Source organism: Otolemur garnettii, unplaced genomic scaffold (genome assembly GCF_000181295.1).
Source record: "Otolemur garnettii isolate 467f Iridium unplaced genomic scaffold, OtoGar3 scaffold00096, whole genome shotgun sequence".
NCBI lineage: Eukaryota > Metazoa > Chordata > Mammalia > Primates > Galagidae > Otolemur > Otolemur garnettii.
In genome coordinates this window covers 6,462,407-6,474,266 of record NW_003852491.1, presented here as the reverse complement: position 1 = coordinate 6,474,266, position 11,860 = coordinate 6,462,407, and the positions used below count along the sequence as shown (strand labels likewise).

Sequence of the window (11,860 nt, the reverse complement as noted above, 5' to 3'; positions counted from 1 at the left end):
AAAAAAAAAAAAAAAAAAAAAATTCTTCTCCCAAATCTTCAGCTCAAGATTCATAACTGAGGCCAGGCATGGTGGCTCGTGCCTATAATCACAGCACTTTGGGAGACTGAGGTGGGAGGATTGAGTCGCAAGTTTGAGGTTAGAGTGAGCTATGCTCACACCATTGCACTCTAGGCTGGTGATGGAATGAGACTTTATCTCTTAAAAAGTAAAAAAAAAAGATCTGTAACTGATACAAAAGATTTTAGTTTTTGTGTTTTTTTAGAGACAGAGTCTCACTTTGTCACCCTGGGTAGACTAGCTGTGGCATCACAGCTCACAGCAACCTCTAGCTCTTGGGCTTAGGCAATTCTCTTGCCTCAGCCTCCCAAGTAGCTGGGACTACAGGTACCCACCACAACGTCCACCTATATTTTTTTGTTGCAGTTTGGCAGAGGCTGGGTTTGAACTTGCCACCCTCAGTATATGGGGCGGGCACCCTACTCACTGAGCCACAGGTGCTGCCCAGATTTTAGTTTTATTATTGGTATCTTCCTCCTCTTCTACTTTTGTGTTAATCTTTTTTGCTCTTTTCACTACTGGTAATCTTTTTCTTTCTTTTCAATGGTTACTTATCCAACTTTCAAAACAAAAATCTTGGTTGTTGGCTCGGCACCCATAGCACAGTGGTTATGGCACCAGTCACATATACCAAGGGTAGCAGGTTTGAACCCGGCCCAGCCCGGGCCAGCTACACAACTGCAACAAAAAATTGCCGGGCGCTGTGGTGGGTGCTGGTAATCCCAGCTACTTGGAAGGCTGAGGCAAGAGAATTGCTTAAGCCCAAGAGTTGGAGGTTGCTATGAGCTCTGATGCCATGGCACTCTACCAAGGGCGACATAATGAGACTCTGTCTCAAAAAAAAAAAAAAGTCCTGGTTGTTCACTTTTGATTAAGAGTCTAACATGGGCACTTAACAGAAAGAATCCAACATATCTTTTTTGAGTTTGTAATAAAGAATTTCTACCCCAACTACAATTTCAGAAATAGAAATGTGTCATCTCTAATTTATCTCTAATGTAGTCTAAATAACAAGTCAAAAAACTTAAAATGTTTCAGCTCAAACTAACACAAATTCCATAGCTAAACATTAATCCTAAATAAAATTAATTTTAAATACTGGTCAGACTAAATCTGTACAGTAAATATCTTATACTAGGATAAATACTTTGGGAAAGAAAACCAAATTATTTAATCAACTAAGAAGCCACTTGATTAAAGTTCACTAAGCTGATTCTCCTAGATAGGCTTAGCTTGATTAAAAATTAAATAGAACATTGTTTCTACATGTTTCTTATAGTATTTGGGGTTTGGGGGGTTTTTGGGGTTTTTTTTTTTTTTTTTTGAGACAGAGTCTTACATTTGTAGCCCCTGGTAGAGTGTCCTGGCATCATAGCTCACAGCAGCCTCTAACTCTTGGGCTCAAGTGATTCTCTTGCCTCAGCCTCCCAAGTAGTGGGGACTATAGATGCACACCACAACGCCCAGCTATTTTTAGCAGCGGGTCTTGATCTAGCTCAGGCTGGTCTTGAACTCGTGAGCTCAGGTAATCTGCCCACCTCGGCCTACCAAAGTGCTGGGATTACAGGTGTAAGCCACCACTCCCAGCCTTCTTAGTATTTGTGACTATCTTCTCAATTTCTTCCCAAACCTACTACCTAATATCCGGGTGCTTTAATGTTGCCAGACAGCATTATCCCACTTCAAAAAGAGGCTGAAGCTCTTGAAAATAAACCCACTATGCTGTGGTTTCCTCCTATCTCCTTTCTCCTCTTTCTCATGTATATAAATTCCAACTCCTAGGCTCAAGCGAGTCTCCTGCCTCTGCCTCCCAAGTAGCTGGGGACCACAGGCGCCCACCACAACGCCTGGCTGTTTTTTGGTTGCAGCCATCATTGTTGTTTGGCGAGCCCGGGCTGGCTTCAAACCCTCTACCTTAGGTGTATGTGGCTAGCGCCTTAGCCACTTGAGCCACAGGCGCCGAGCCAGTTTTTCTATTTTTAGTAGAGATGGAGTCTTCCTATTGCCCAGGCTGGTCTCAAACTCGTGAGCTCAGGTGTGCCATGTCTCACCCTCCTGAGCTCAAATGATCTACCCACATTTTTTTGAGACAGCCTCATTCTGTCATGCTGGATAGAGTGCTATGATGTAACAACTCACAACAATCTCAAACTCTTGGGCTCAAGTTACCCTCTTGTCTCAGCCTCCCAAGCAGCTTGTAGTACAGTTGCCCACCACAATGCGCAGCTAGTTTTTACTTTTTTTTTTTTAGAAACAGAGTCTCACTTTATCACTCTCAGTAGAGTGCAGTGGCGTCATAGCTCACAGCAACCTCTAACTCCTGGACTTAGGTGATTCTCCTGCCTCAGCTTCCCGAGTAGCTGGGACCATAGGCGCCTGCCAGAACACCCAGCTATTTTTTTTGTTGTTGTAGTTTGACTGGGGCTGGGTTCAAACCTGCCACCCCTGGTATGTGGTGCTGGCACCCTACTCACTGAGCCACAGGCGCTGCCCTAGTTTTTCCATTTTTAGCAGAGACAGGGACTTGCTCTTGGTTAGGCTGGTCTAGAACTCTGGAGTTGAAGCAATTCACCTGCTTTAGCCTCCCAAAGTACTAGTATTATAGGCATGAGCCACCATGCATTTCACAGGTTAAAAAAACTGCAGAATTATGGGTGGCACCTGTGGCTCAAAGGAGTAGGGCGCTGGCCCCATAATCTCTGTTATTAGTTTTATGTTTTGTTGTATAAATATGTATTAGAGTCTGGAGATGGTTTCAGGTAATATCAAGTTGGCTAAGACCATTTTGAGATAGCCAGTGATTTTTGCTTTCTTTTGTTTTATTTATTCATTTTTTAGAGACAGAGTCTTGCTTTGTTGCCCTAAGTAGAGTGCTGTGGCGTCATAGCTCACAGCAACCTCTAGCTCCTGGGCTTAGGCAATTCTCCTGCCTCGGCCTTCCGAGTAGCTGGGACCACAGGAGCCTGCCAGAATGCCCAGCTATTTTTTTTTGTTGTTGCAGTTTGCCTGGGCCGGGTGCAAACCTGCCACCCTCGGTATATGGGGCCAATACCCTACTCACTGAGCCACAGGCACCACTGATCTTTTTTTTTTTTTGAGACAGAGTCTTACTATGTCACCCTCAGTAGAGTGCTGTGGCATCACAACTCAGGGCAACCTCAAATTCTTGGGCAAGTTATTCTCTTGCCTCAGCCTCCCAAATAGCTGGGACTATAGGCACCCGCCCCAACGCCTGACTATTTTCCTGTTACAATTGTTATTGTTGTTTAGCTGGCCCAGGACAGGCTTGAACCTACCAGCTACCAGTGGATATGGCTGGTGCCATAACCACTATGCTATAGGTGCTAAGCCCAGTGATCTTTTCTTTGTGGGGCATTTTGTTTTGTGGACATTTTTTTTTTCTTTTTGAGACAGAGCCTCAAGCTGTTGCCCTGGGTAGAGTGCCATGGCATCAAAGCTCACAGCAACCTGCAGCTCTTGGGCTTAAGCAATTCTCTTGCCTAGGCCTCCCAAGTAGCTGGGACCACAGGCACCCACCACAACGCCTGGCTATTTTTTGTTGTTATTGTTGTAGTTGTCGTTGTTTGGCAGGCCCAGGCTGGATTTGAACCTGCCAACTTTGGTGTATGTAGCTGGCACCTTAGCCACTTGAGCTACAGGCACTGAGCTGACAAAATTTTTTTTAATTCAGAATTTAGATTAATTAATCATAAGAAATTTTGCAAATTTAGGGGGGGACTGACTAATAGTTGATGACTGGTAAATAAGTCAAGCTAGACAGAGCAACTAGTATTAAAGAAAATAGCTTTAAGTTGTTTGTAGAAGTTACCTGTGGGGTAACATGACAGGTTGTTTCTGTGTCTGGAGTAGGCTGGTTAGCACCTCAACCCTAGACCTGCCCCTGCCATTCTCTTCATAAGAGTATCTTGATGGGAGTAATGTGGTGACAGATCTTGGTAAGTAGCCCAGCAAATTCAAATGCTTAGTGCTCTTTGCTTTGGTTATGGTTGTGGTTAAGTGCTCTCTAGGTTGTTAGAGTATAACTTGGACCCAGGACTTGATGGAAAAAAAGAGGAAGAAGCCTCAGCAGTAAGGAAGGGCTGTTCCTTCACCACCTCCCATGTCTCCTGGCAGGGCTCCTACCACAGAGGAGGACAAGAAGGCAGCAGAGAAGAAACGGGAAGACAAAGCCAAAAAGAAGCATGATAGGAAATCAAAGCGCCTGGATGAGGAGGAAGAAGACAATGAAGGCGGGGAGTGGGAAAGGGTCCGGGGTGGAGTGCCCCTTGTTAAGGTGAGGATTTTAGAGTTGAAATGAACTGGGGAATAGTTTAAGAGTCCATACAGGTGCCCTCTGGTCAGAGTGGGAAAAAACTTAAGGCAGGAATAGTTTCCTTTTGGTATGTACATGACAGGATGTATACTGTCCTAGGAAAAGCCAAAAATGTTTGCAAAGGGAACTGAGATCACCCATGCTGTTGTCATCAAGAAACTAAATGAGATCCTACAGGCACGAGGCAAGAAGGGAACTGATCGGTAAGATTCATGGGCCTGGGTTGTGGGATTACAGAGCAGAAGCTCTTTTTCTCTACGGCGCAGGGTGGAAGTTAGTGGGAAAATGGTTCTGTTTGGGGAGGATCTGTGTATGGCTATAGTGAAGGAATAATACATTTGGGACTTACTGGTTTTCTGCTGTTTACCTTCTTGTGACCATAAATCAATTGTTTAACCTTTTGGGACTGTTTTCCCATCTGTGAAATGGGAATAATGCTCCCCTTATTTAGTTAATAGGTGACTGATGAGAATAGTGGTGTGAAGGCATTTTACACCGTTCCAGGATTGTCAGCATTATTGCTGTTTCTGTTTAGAATTTATAAAAGAGTAGCAAGTATTATATCCTCAATGAATCCCCAGCGATTAAAAAAAAAAAAAGAAAAATATAATAAATGAGCTTGATACAATGGGGAAAAAAAAAGAGTAGCGAGTAGACAGGGTTAAGAATAGAGGAGTAATGGGCTGCCTTGCTTGAAGAGGGTATCTTCTATGATAGGATGAGACATTTTTGATTTGCCTCCAAAGCCTCACTGAAATTTCTTCCCCTCCAGGGCCTCCCAGATTGAGTTGCTACAATTACTGGTTCAGATTGCTTCTGAAAACAACCTTGGGGAGGGCGTCATTGTCAAAATCAAGTTCAATATCATTGCCTCTCTCTATGACTACAACCCCAACCTGGCAACATACATGAAGGTGAGGGCAACAAAGAGAAGGATCTCAGGGCATAGCTGGTGGGTCAGGGGAACATACCTGGAGATTTGAAATTCAGGAGCTTTGGAAACAGTCTTGGCAGTTGAGAGCCCCATGAACTGGTGACGGGGCCCTCAGGAGGCATCCTCTTATTGTGCCCTCACACATCTGACTCTGCAGTCTAATCTCTTGGCAGCCAGAGATGTGGCAGAAATGCCTGGAATGTATCAATGAACTAATGGACATCCTGTTTGCAAACCCCAACATCTTTGTTGGAGAGAACATTATGGAAGAGAGTGAGAACCTGCAAAATGTCGACCAGGTAAGAGGAGGAATTGGCAGAATAACTGGAAGCATATGTTGTATGCTTTGTAAGCTCATTGGAGACAGAAAGGTTGGGTTTGGGGGCTGATTAAGATCAGTCCTAAAGGTTGAGATCTGGGTGAATTGATTTATTTCTTTGCCTTCCTCTTCAGCCATTGCGTGTTCGTGGCTGTATCCTAACTCTGGTGGAACGAATGGATGAAGAATTTACCAAAATCATGCAAAATACTGATCCTCACTCCCAAGGTGAGCCTGAGCAAGCATGAGCTTTGGTGAGAGTAAAACTGTAGGGAATAACACTAATTTTGCAGGCTCAGTGCCCACCCTAGCTCAGCGGTTAGGGTGCTAGCCGCATACACTGAGACTGGCAGGCAAAAACACTTTGCGGCTCGGCACCTGTGGCTCAAGCGACCAATGCGCCAGCCACATACACCTAAGGTGGCAGGTTCGAATCCAGCCCGGGCCCGCCAAACAACAATGATGGCTGCAACCAAAAAATAGCCGGGCATTGTAGCAGGAGCCTGTGGTCCCAGCTACTTGGGAGGCTGAGGCAGGAGACTCGCTTGAGCCCAGGAGTTGGAGGTTGCTATGAGCAGTGAAGCCATGGCACTCTATCCAGGGGGACAGCTTGAGGCTCTATCTCAAAACAAACAAACAAACAAAAAAACCCCACTAATTTTGCAGGGGTTTTTGCAGTTTTTGGCCAGGACCAGGTTTGAACCCACCACCTCTGATAAATGGGGCCTGTGCCCTACTCCTTTGAGCCACAGGCACCACCCAATTTTGCAGTTTTAGAAGAATTATACTAAATGGCTCGGCGCCTGTGGCTCAAGTGGCTAAGGCACCAGCCACATACACCTAAGGTGGCGAGTTCAAATCCAGCCCGGCCCACCAAAACAACAATGACAGCTGCAACCAAAAAATAGCTAGGCATTGTGGCAGGCGCCTATGGTCCTAGCTACTTGGTAGGCTGAGGCAGGAGACTCGCTTGAGTCCAGGAGTTGGAGGTTGCTGTGAACTGTGATCTCATGGCACTCTATCCAGGGGAATAGCTTGAGGCTCTGTCTCAAAAAAAAAAAAAAAAAAGAAATATACTAAATGAGAGTGTTTGGAAAGCCAGCTCCTTCATTATCCCACATTCATCCTGAAGGGCCTGTTGAAATACTGATTCTCACTCCCATAGTTTCTGATTCAGTAGGTCTGGGTAGGGCCTAAGAATTGCACTTGTAACATGCTCCCAGATGATGTTGTTGGTCTAGGGATTATACTTTGGAAACCATTGGGGTAAGACTTATGTATTCACTTATCTTGTTTAGCTTGGCTCAGTGGCATTGGGATGGGAATGTCGCAGGATAATTTACTCAGTAAAAAATGTGAATGCGTTGACCAAATGAAGGGTATAGTGATGAACATAGCTCAAAGAGCTTCCCTTTGGTATTGGAGAAAGACAGTTCAAGTAATAATGGCAAGATAATTAACAAGATAACAATGTAAGATGGAAGTTAGAAGTTAAAATAGGGCCTTCTGGTAGAAAGTAAGACGAGGAGTGACTAACTTAGATAATGATTGTTGAAGAGAGTTTTTTTGTTTTTTTTTGACACAGAGTCTCAAGCTGTCTTCTTGGGTAGAATGTGGTGGTGTCACAGCTCACAGCAATCTCAAATTCTTGGACTTAAGCAGTTTTCTTGCCTTAGCCTTCCAAGTAGCTGAGACTACAGGCACCTGTCACAATGTCTGGCTATTTATTTGTTGCAGTTGTCATTGTTGGTTTAGCTGGCCCGGGCCAGGTTTGAGTCCACCAGCCTCAGTGTAGGTGGCTGGAGCCCTACCCACTGCTGAGGGTGCTGCCAAGAGAGAGCTTTTTTTGGACTTTTGTTTATTTATTGCCTGGGCTCCTGTAGCTCAGTGGTTAGGGCACTGGCCACATGCACTGTGGCTGGTGGGTTTGAACCCAGCCCAGGCCTGCTAAAACAAACAAACAAAAATAGCCAGGTGTTGTGGTGGGTGTCTGTAGTCCAGCTACTAGGGAGGCTGAGGCAAGGGATAGCTTAAGCCAAAGAATATGCAGTTGTGGCTTGGCGCTCATAGCACAGAGGTTATGGCGCTAGCCATATACACCAAAGTTGGCAGTTTCGAACCCAGCCCAGGCCAGCTAAAACAACAATGACAACTGAACAAAAAATATCTGGGCGTTGTGGTGGGCACCTGTAGTCCCAGCTACTTGGGAGGCTGAGGCAAGAGAATTGCTTAAGCCCAAGAGTTGGAGGTTCCTGTGAGCTATACGTCATAGCACTCTACCAAGGGTGGCATAGTGAGACTCTGTCTCCAAAAAAAAAAAAAAAGAGAGAATGCAGTTGCTATGAGTTATGATGCCATAGCACTCTACTGAGGGTGACAAAGTGAGACTCTATCTTAATAAAAGACCAAAAAAAAAAAAAAACTTTAAAATTTTTTGGAGACAGAGTCTCATTTTGTTGGGTCAGGCTAGAGTGCCATGGAGTCAGCCTAGCTCACAGTAACCTCAAAGTCCTGGTTCAAGCGATTTTTCTTGCCTCATCTTCCTAAATAGCTGGGAATATAGGTGCTTGCCTTAATGCCTGGCTAATTTTTTAGTTGGGGAGATGGGGTATCTCACTATTGCTCAGACTGGTCTAGAATTCCTAAGCTCAAGGGATCTGCCTGCTTCAGCCTCCCACAGTGCTCGGATAACAGGCATGAGCCACAATGCCCCACCTAAAGAAAGCATCTTTAGGTAGCAGCCATGTGTGATGAAGACCAATGAGGAGGAGTTGATCAGGGGAAGAATTAGCAGAAGAGAGCACCTGATAGAAGGAACAAAAAGTTCTAGGAATAAAAAGGCCAATGTGGCTCGAGAACAGTAAGGCAAGAGGAGGATTGTGGGAGATGAAACAAGGGTGGGACCTTACAGGTCCTTATTGGCAGCGGTGGGTAGTTAGGATTTTTTTCTAAGCTTTGGGATAAGAAGGTTGTAAGTCCTGGGAGAGGATATGTTCAGGGCATAACAAGTAGATTTTTTGATGGGTGCAGAAAACAAACAGGGGTAACTGGATTGACTGGGATGGAAGTTTTGTGAAAGCTGGAGTGCCCAGCTGAACTGAGAGTGTGCTCCATCTGTCAGAGTACGTGGAACACCTGAAGGATGAGGCACAGGTGTGTGCCATCATTGAGCGAGTACAACGCTACCTGGAGGAGAAGGGCACCACTGAGGAGATCTGTCGCATCTACTTGAGGCGCATCCTCCACACCTACTACAAGTTTGACTACAAAGCGCATCAACGGCAGCTCACCCCTCCGGAGGGCTCCTCAAAGGTGAGTGCATGGCAGTTGTCGGAGGGGTGGGGGATGTGTCCTACAACTGTCAGGGCTTGATGGCCCATCTCCTATTCTATAGGGACTTCCCCAGGTAGAACAAGGAGGGAAACTGGGGGATTAGAATGAGGCTGGATAGAGGCTCATCTTTGGTTACAAAATAGCCTGTGCCATTTAAAGCCTTTCTTTGCTGGATCTTGTTCTTGAACACCCTCCCTTCTTCCCTAGTCTGAGCAAGACCAGGCAGAGAATGAGGGTGAGGACTCAGCTGTGCTGATGGAGAGACTGTGCAAATACATCTATGCCAAGGACCGCACAGACCGGATCCGCACATGCGCAATCCTCTGCCACATCTACCATCATGCACTGCACTCCCGCTGGTACCAGGCCCGTGACCTCATGCTCATGAGCCATCTACAAGACAATATCCAGCATGCGGACCCACCCGTGCAGGTACAATAAAGAGGCCTCTGGCCTTCGTGGTGACAGAGAAGCCAGGCCCCTGTCCTCTGAGGCAAAGTGGCTCAACCATAACAGCCCCTGTTTGGCTGATAGCAAACTTAAGTAGACTGGGTGGCTCCTGTGGTTCAGAGGGTAGGGCGCCAGCCCCATATACCTAGGGTGGTGGGTTCAAACTCAGTCCCAGCGAAACTTAAGTAGACAGTCTTTCCCAAGTACCAATGTTCTTTGATCCTCTTGCATGTTAACACATATTTTGTACTGTTCCAACAGTATTAAATTTCTCTGGGCAAGAGAGAGATTTTGGTTCAGTCAACATTTATTATACCTACTGTATACATGGTTCAGAATGTTTGGAGATTATCTTACTTTGAAAGATCAAACAGATTCATTAAGAAATTGTCCAGCTGGGCTCAAGGAATAGGGCACTGGCCCCCTATACCAGAGGTGGTGAGTTCAAACCTGGCCTTGGCCAAAAACTGCGAATAAATTAATTAATTAAATAAAAAGAAAAAAAAAAACTATGCTACTTAAAAAAAAAAAGAAAAGAAATTGTCCAACTAAGAGGAAAGACTGGGAGAGGCCCAAATGCAATGTGTTATATTGGGACATATTAGTGGAACAACTAATTTTGTGTGTGGTGATACCTGAGAACCTTTTCGTACAGAGGAAGCAGCAACATGGTATCTGAAAGTACAGGTCCTATAAATCTGTGTTCAAGACAATGAGGAGATACTTATATATAGAACTTTTAGTGACTCTGTCTGGTAGTGGTGTTTTGTTTGTTTTATTGGTTTTTTTATTGTCTTTTTTTGCTTTTAGTTTTTGGGGTTTTTTTTTGAGACAACTTCTCACTTTATCACCCAGGGTAGAGTACAGTGGCATCGTCATATGCAACCTCAGTGCAGTCTAAAACCCCTGGGCTTAAGTCATCCTCTACCTCAGTCTCTCAGGTAGCCAGGACAACTGGAATGTACTGCCACACCTGGCTAAGTTTTAAATTTTTTGGTGTAGAGACGGTGTCTCACTGTTGTCCAGGCTAATCTTGAACTTTTGGCTTTAAGCAGTCCTCCTGCCTCAACCTCCTAAAGCACTGGGATTGCAGTTGTGAGCCACCATGCCTAGCCTGATCATCTTTATAGTATTGAGTTGAAAGAGTTCTTTATATATCCTAGATGACCAGTCCTGTGTCAGATATGTATTTGGCAAATATTTTCTTCCAAACTATGGTTTGTCTATTTTTTTCTTTTTGAGGCAGAGTCTCACTCAGTCTCCCTGGGTAGCATGCTGTAACATCATAGCTCATAGCAACCTCAAACTCTTGGGTTCAAGCGATCCTTTTGCCTCAGCCTCCCAAGTAACTGGGACTATAGGTGCCTGCCACAGTGCTCGGCTATTTTCAGAGACAGGGTCTCACTCGGGCTCAGGCTGGTTTTGAACTCCTGAGCTCAGGAGATCCACCCATCTCAGCTGCCAGAGTGCTAGGATAACAGGCATGAACCACAGTGCCTGGCCCTTTTTGTAAGCTTTTATAGGTTTTAATTTTACAGCTAGCATTATTATTTGTCTTGATTTAATTTTTACATGTGGTATGAAATTGGACTCCTAGTTGTTCCAATATAATTTGTAGGAAATACTTTCTCTCATTTTGTTGCTTTGGTACTTTTCTGGCAAACTACATGAAAAAACCATATGAACCTATAATGGTGAATGTATTTCAGTGCTCTCCAGTTCCATTCATTCACCTCTTTGTCTCTATGCCAGTCTTACAGTGTCTTGATTACTGTGCCTTTATAGTAAGTCTTGAAGTCAGGTAGTATGAGTCCTCCAACTTTTCATTTTTGAGATTTCTTTTTTTCTGCAAGTTGATTTTTATTTCATTAATTTTTGTCTGCAGTATTTTCTAGTTTTCAATGTAGGAAATTAGTCCTGAATGTTTTACAATTAATTTTTTATGCTATTGTAAATGTACTAGTTTTTAAGTTTTCATTTTCTGTTAACTCCCAATATATAGAAATACAGTTATTTTTGTATATTGGCTTTGTATCTTCAGTTATTATTTCTAGTTATTTTATAGATTCCTTTGGATCTCCTACTTACATCAAGTTATCTGCATTTTGCAACAGTTTCATTACTATTTTGATCTTTATTTCTCTTTTTTGCCAAATTGTAATAATTGAGATCTCCCAAGGTAGCTCAATAGAAGTAGTGAGAACATATGTCTTTCCTTGTTCATCTTCCCTGCTTTCCAGGGAAGCAGTGAATATTTTACCTTTAAGTACGAGGTCAGATAATTAAATTTGCAAACTCATTCTAGAAAAAGTGTTGCATTCCTTGTTGTTGAGTCTCACTATGGTCACCTTCAAAGTAGTTTCCTTGGGAAGCTGTGCACTGGTACCAGCACTTAGTCCACCTTTAAAGCACTTTTTCTAGGATGAGTTTT

The 11,860-nt window shown here is 44.1% G+C and overlaps 1 protein-coding gene across 2 annotated transcripts in view; it reads left to right on the top strand.

Moving 5' to 3' along the window:
- LOC100954736 (eukaryotic translation initiation factor 3 subunit C) overlaps positions 1-11,860 on the top strand; it is a 29,041-nt gene that overhangs the window by 10,797 nt on the left and 6,384 nt on the right. For both annotated transcript variants that reach the window (XM_012808870.2, XM_012808869.2), the window contains exons 9-15: positions 4,195-4,354; positions 4,493-4,596; positions 5,166-5,307; positions 5,501-5,626; positions 5,781-5,874; positions 8,768-8,958; positions 9,187-9,411. In XM_012808870.2, the coding sequence (XP_012664324.1) occupies positions 4,195-4,354; positions 4,493-4,596; positions 5,166-5,307; positions 5,501-5,626; positions 5,781-5,874; positions 8,768-8,958; positions 9,187-9,411 (1,042 nt within the window). The remainder of the gene's footprint in view (positions 1-4,194; positions 4,355-4,492; positions 4,597-5,165; positions 5,308-5,500; positions 5,627-5,780; positions 5,875-8,767; positions 8,959-9,186; positions 9,412-11,860) is intronic.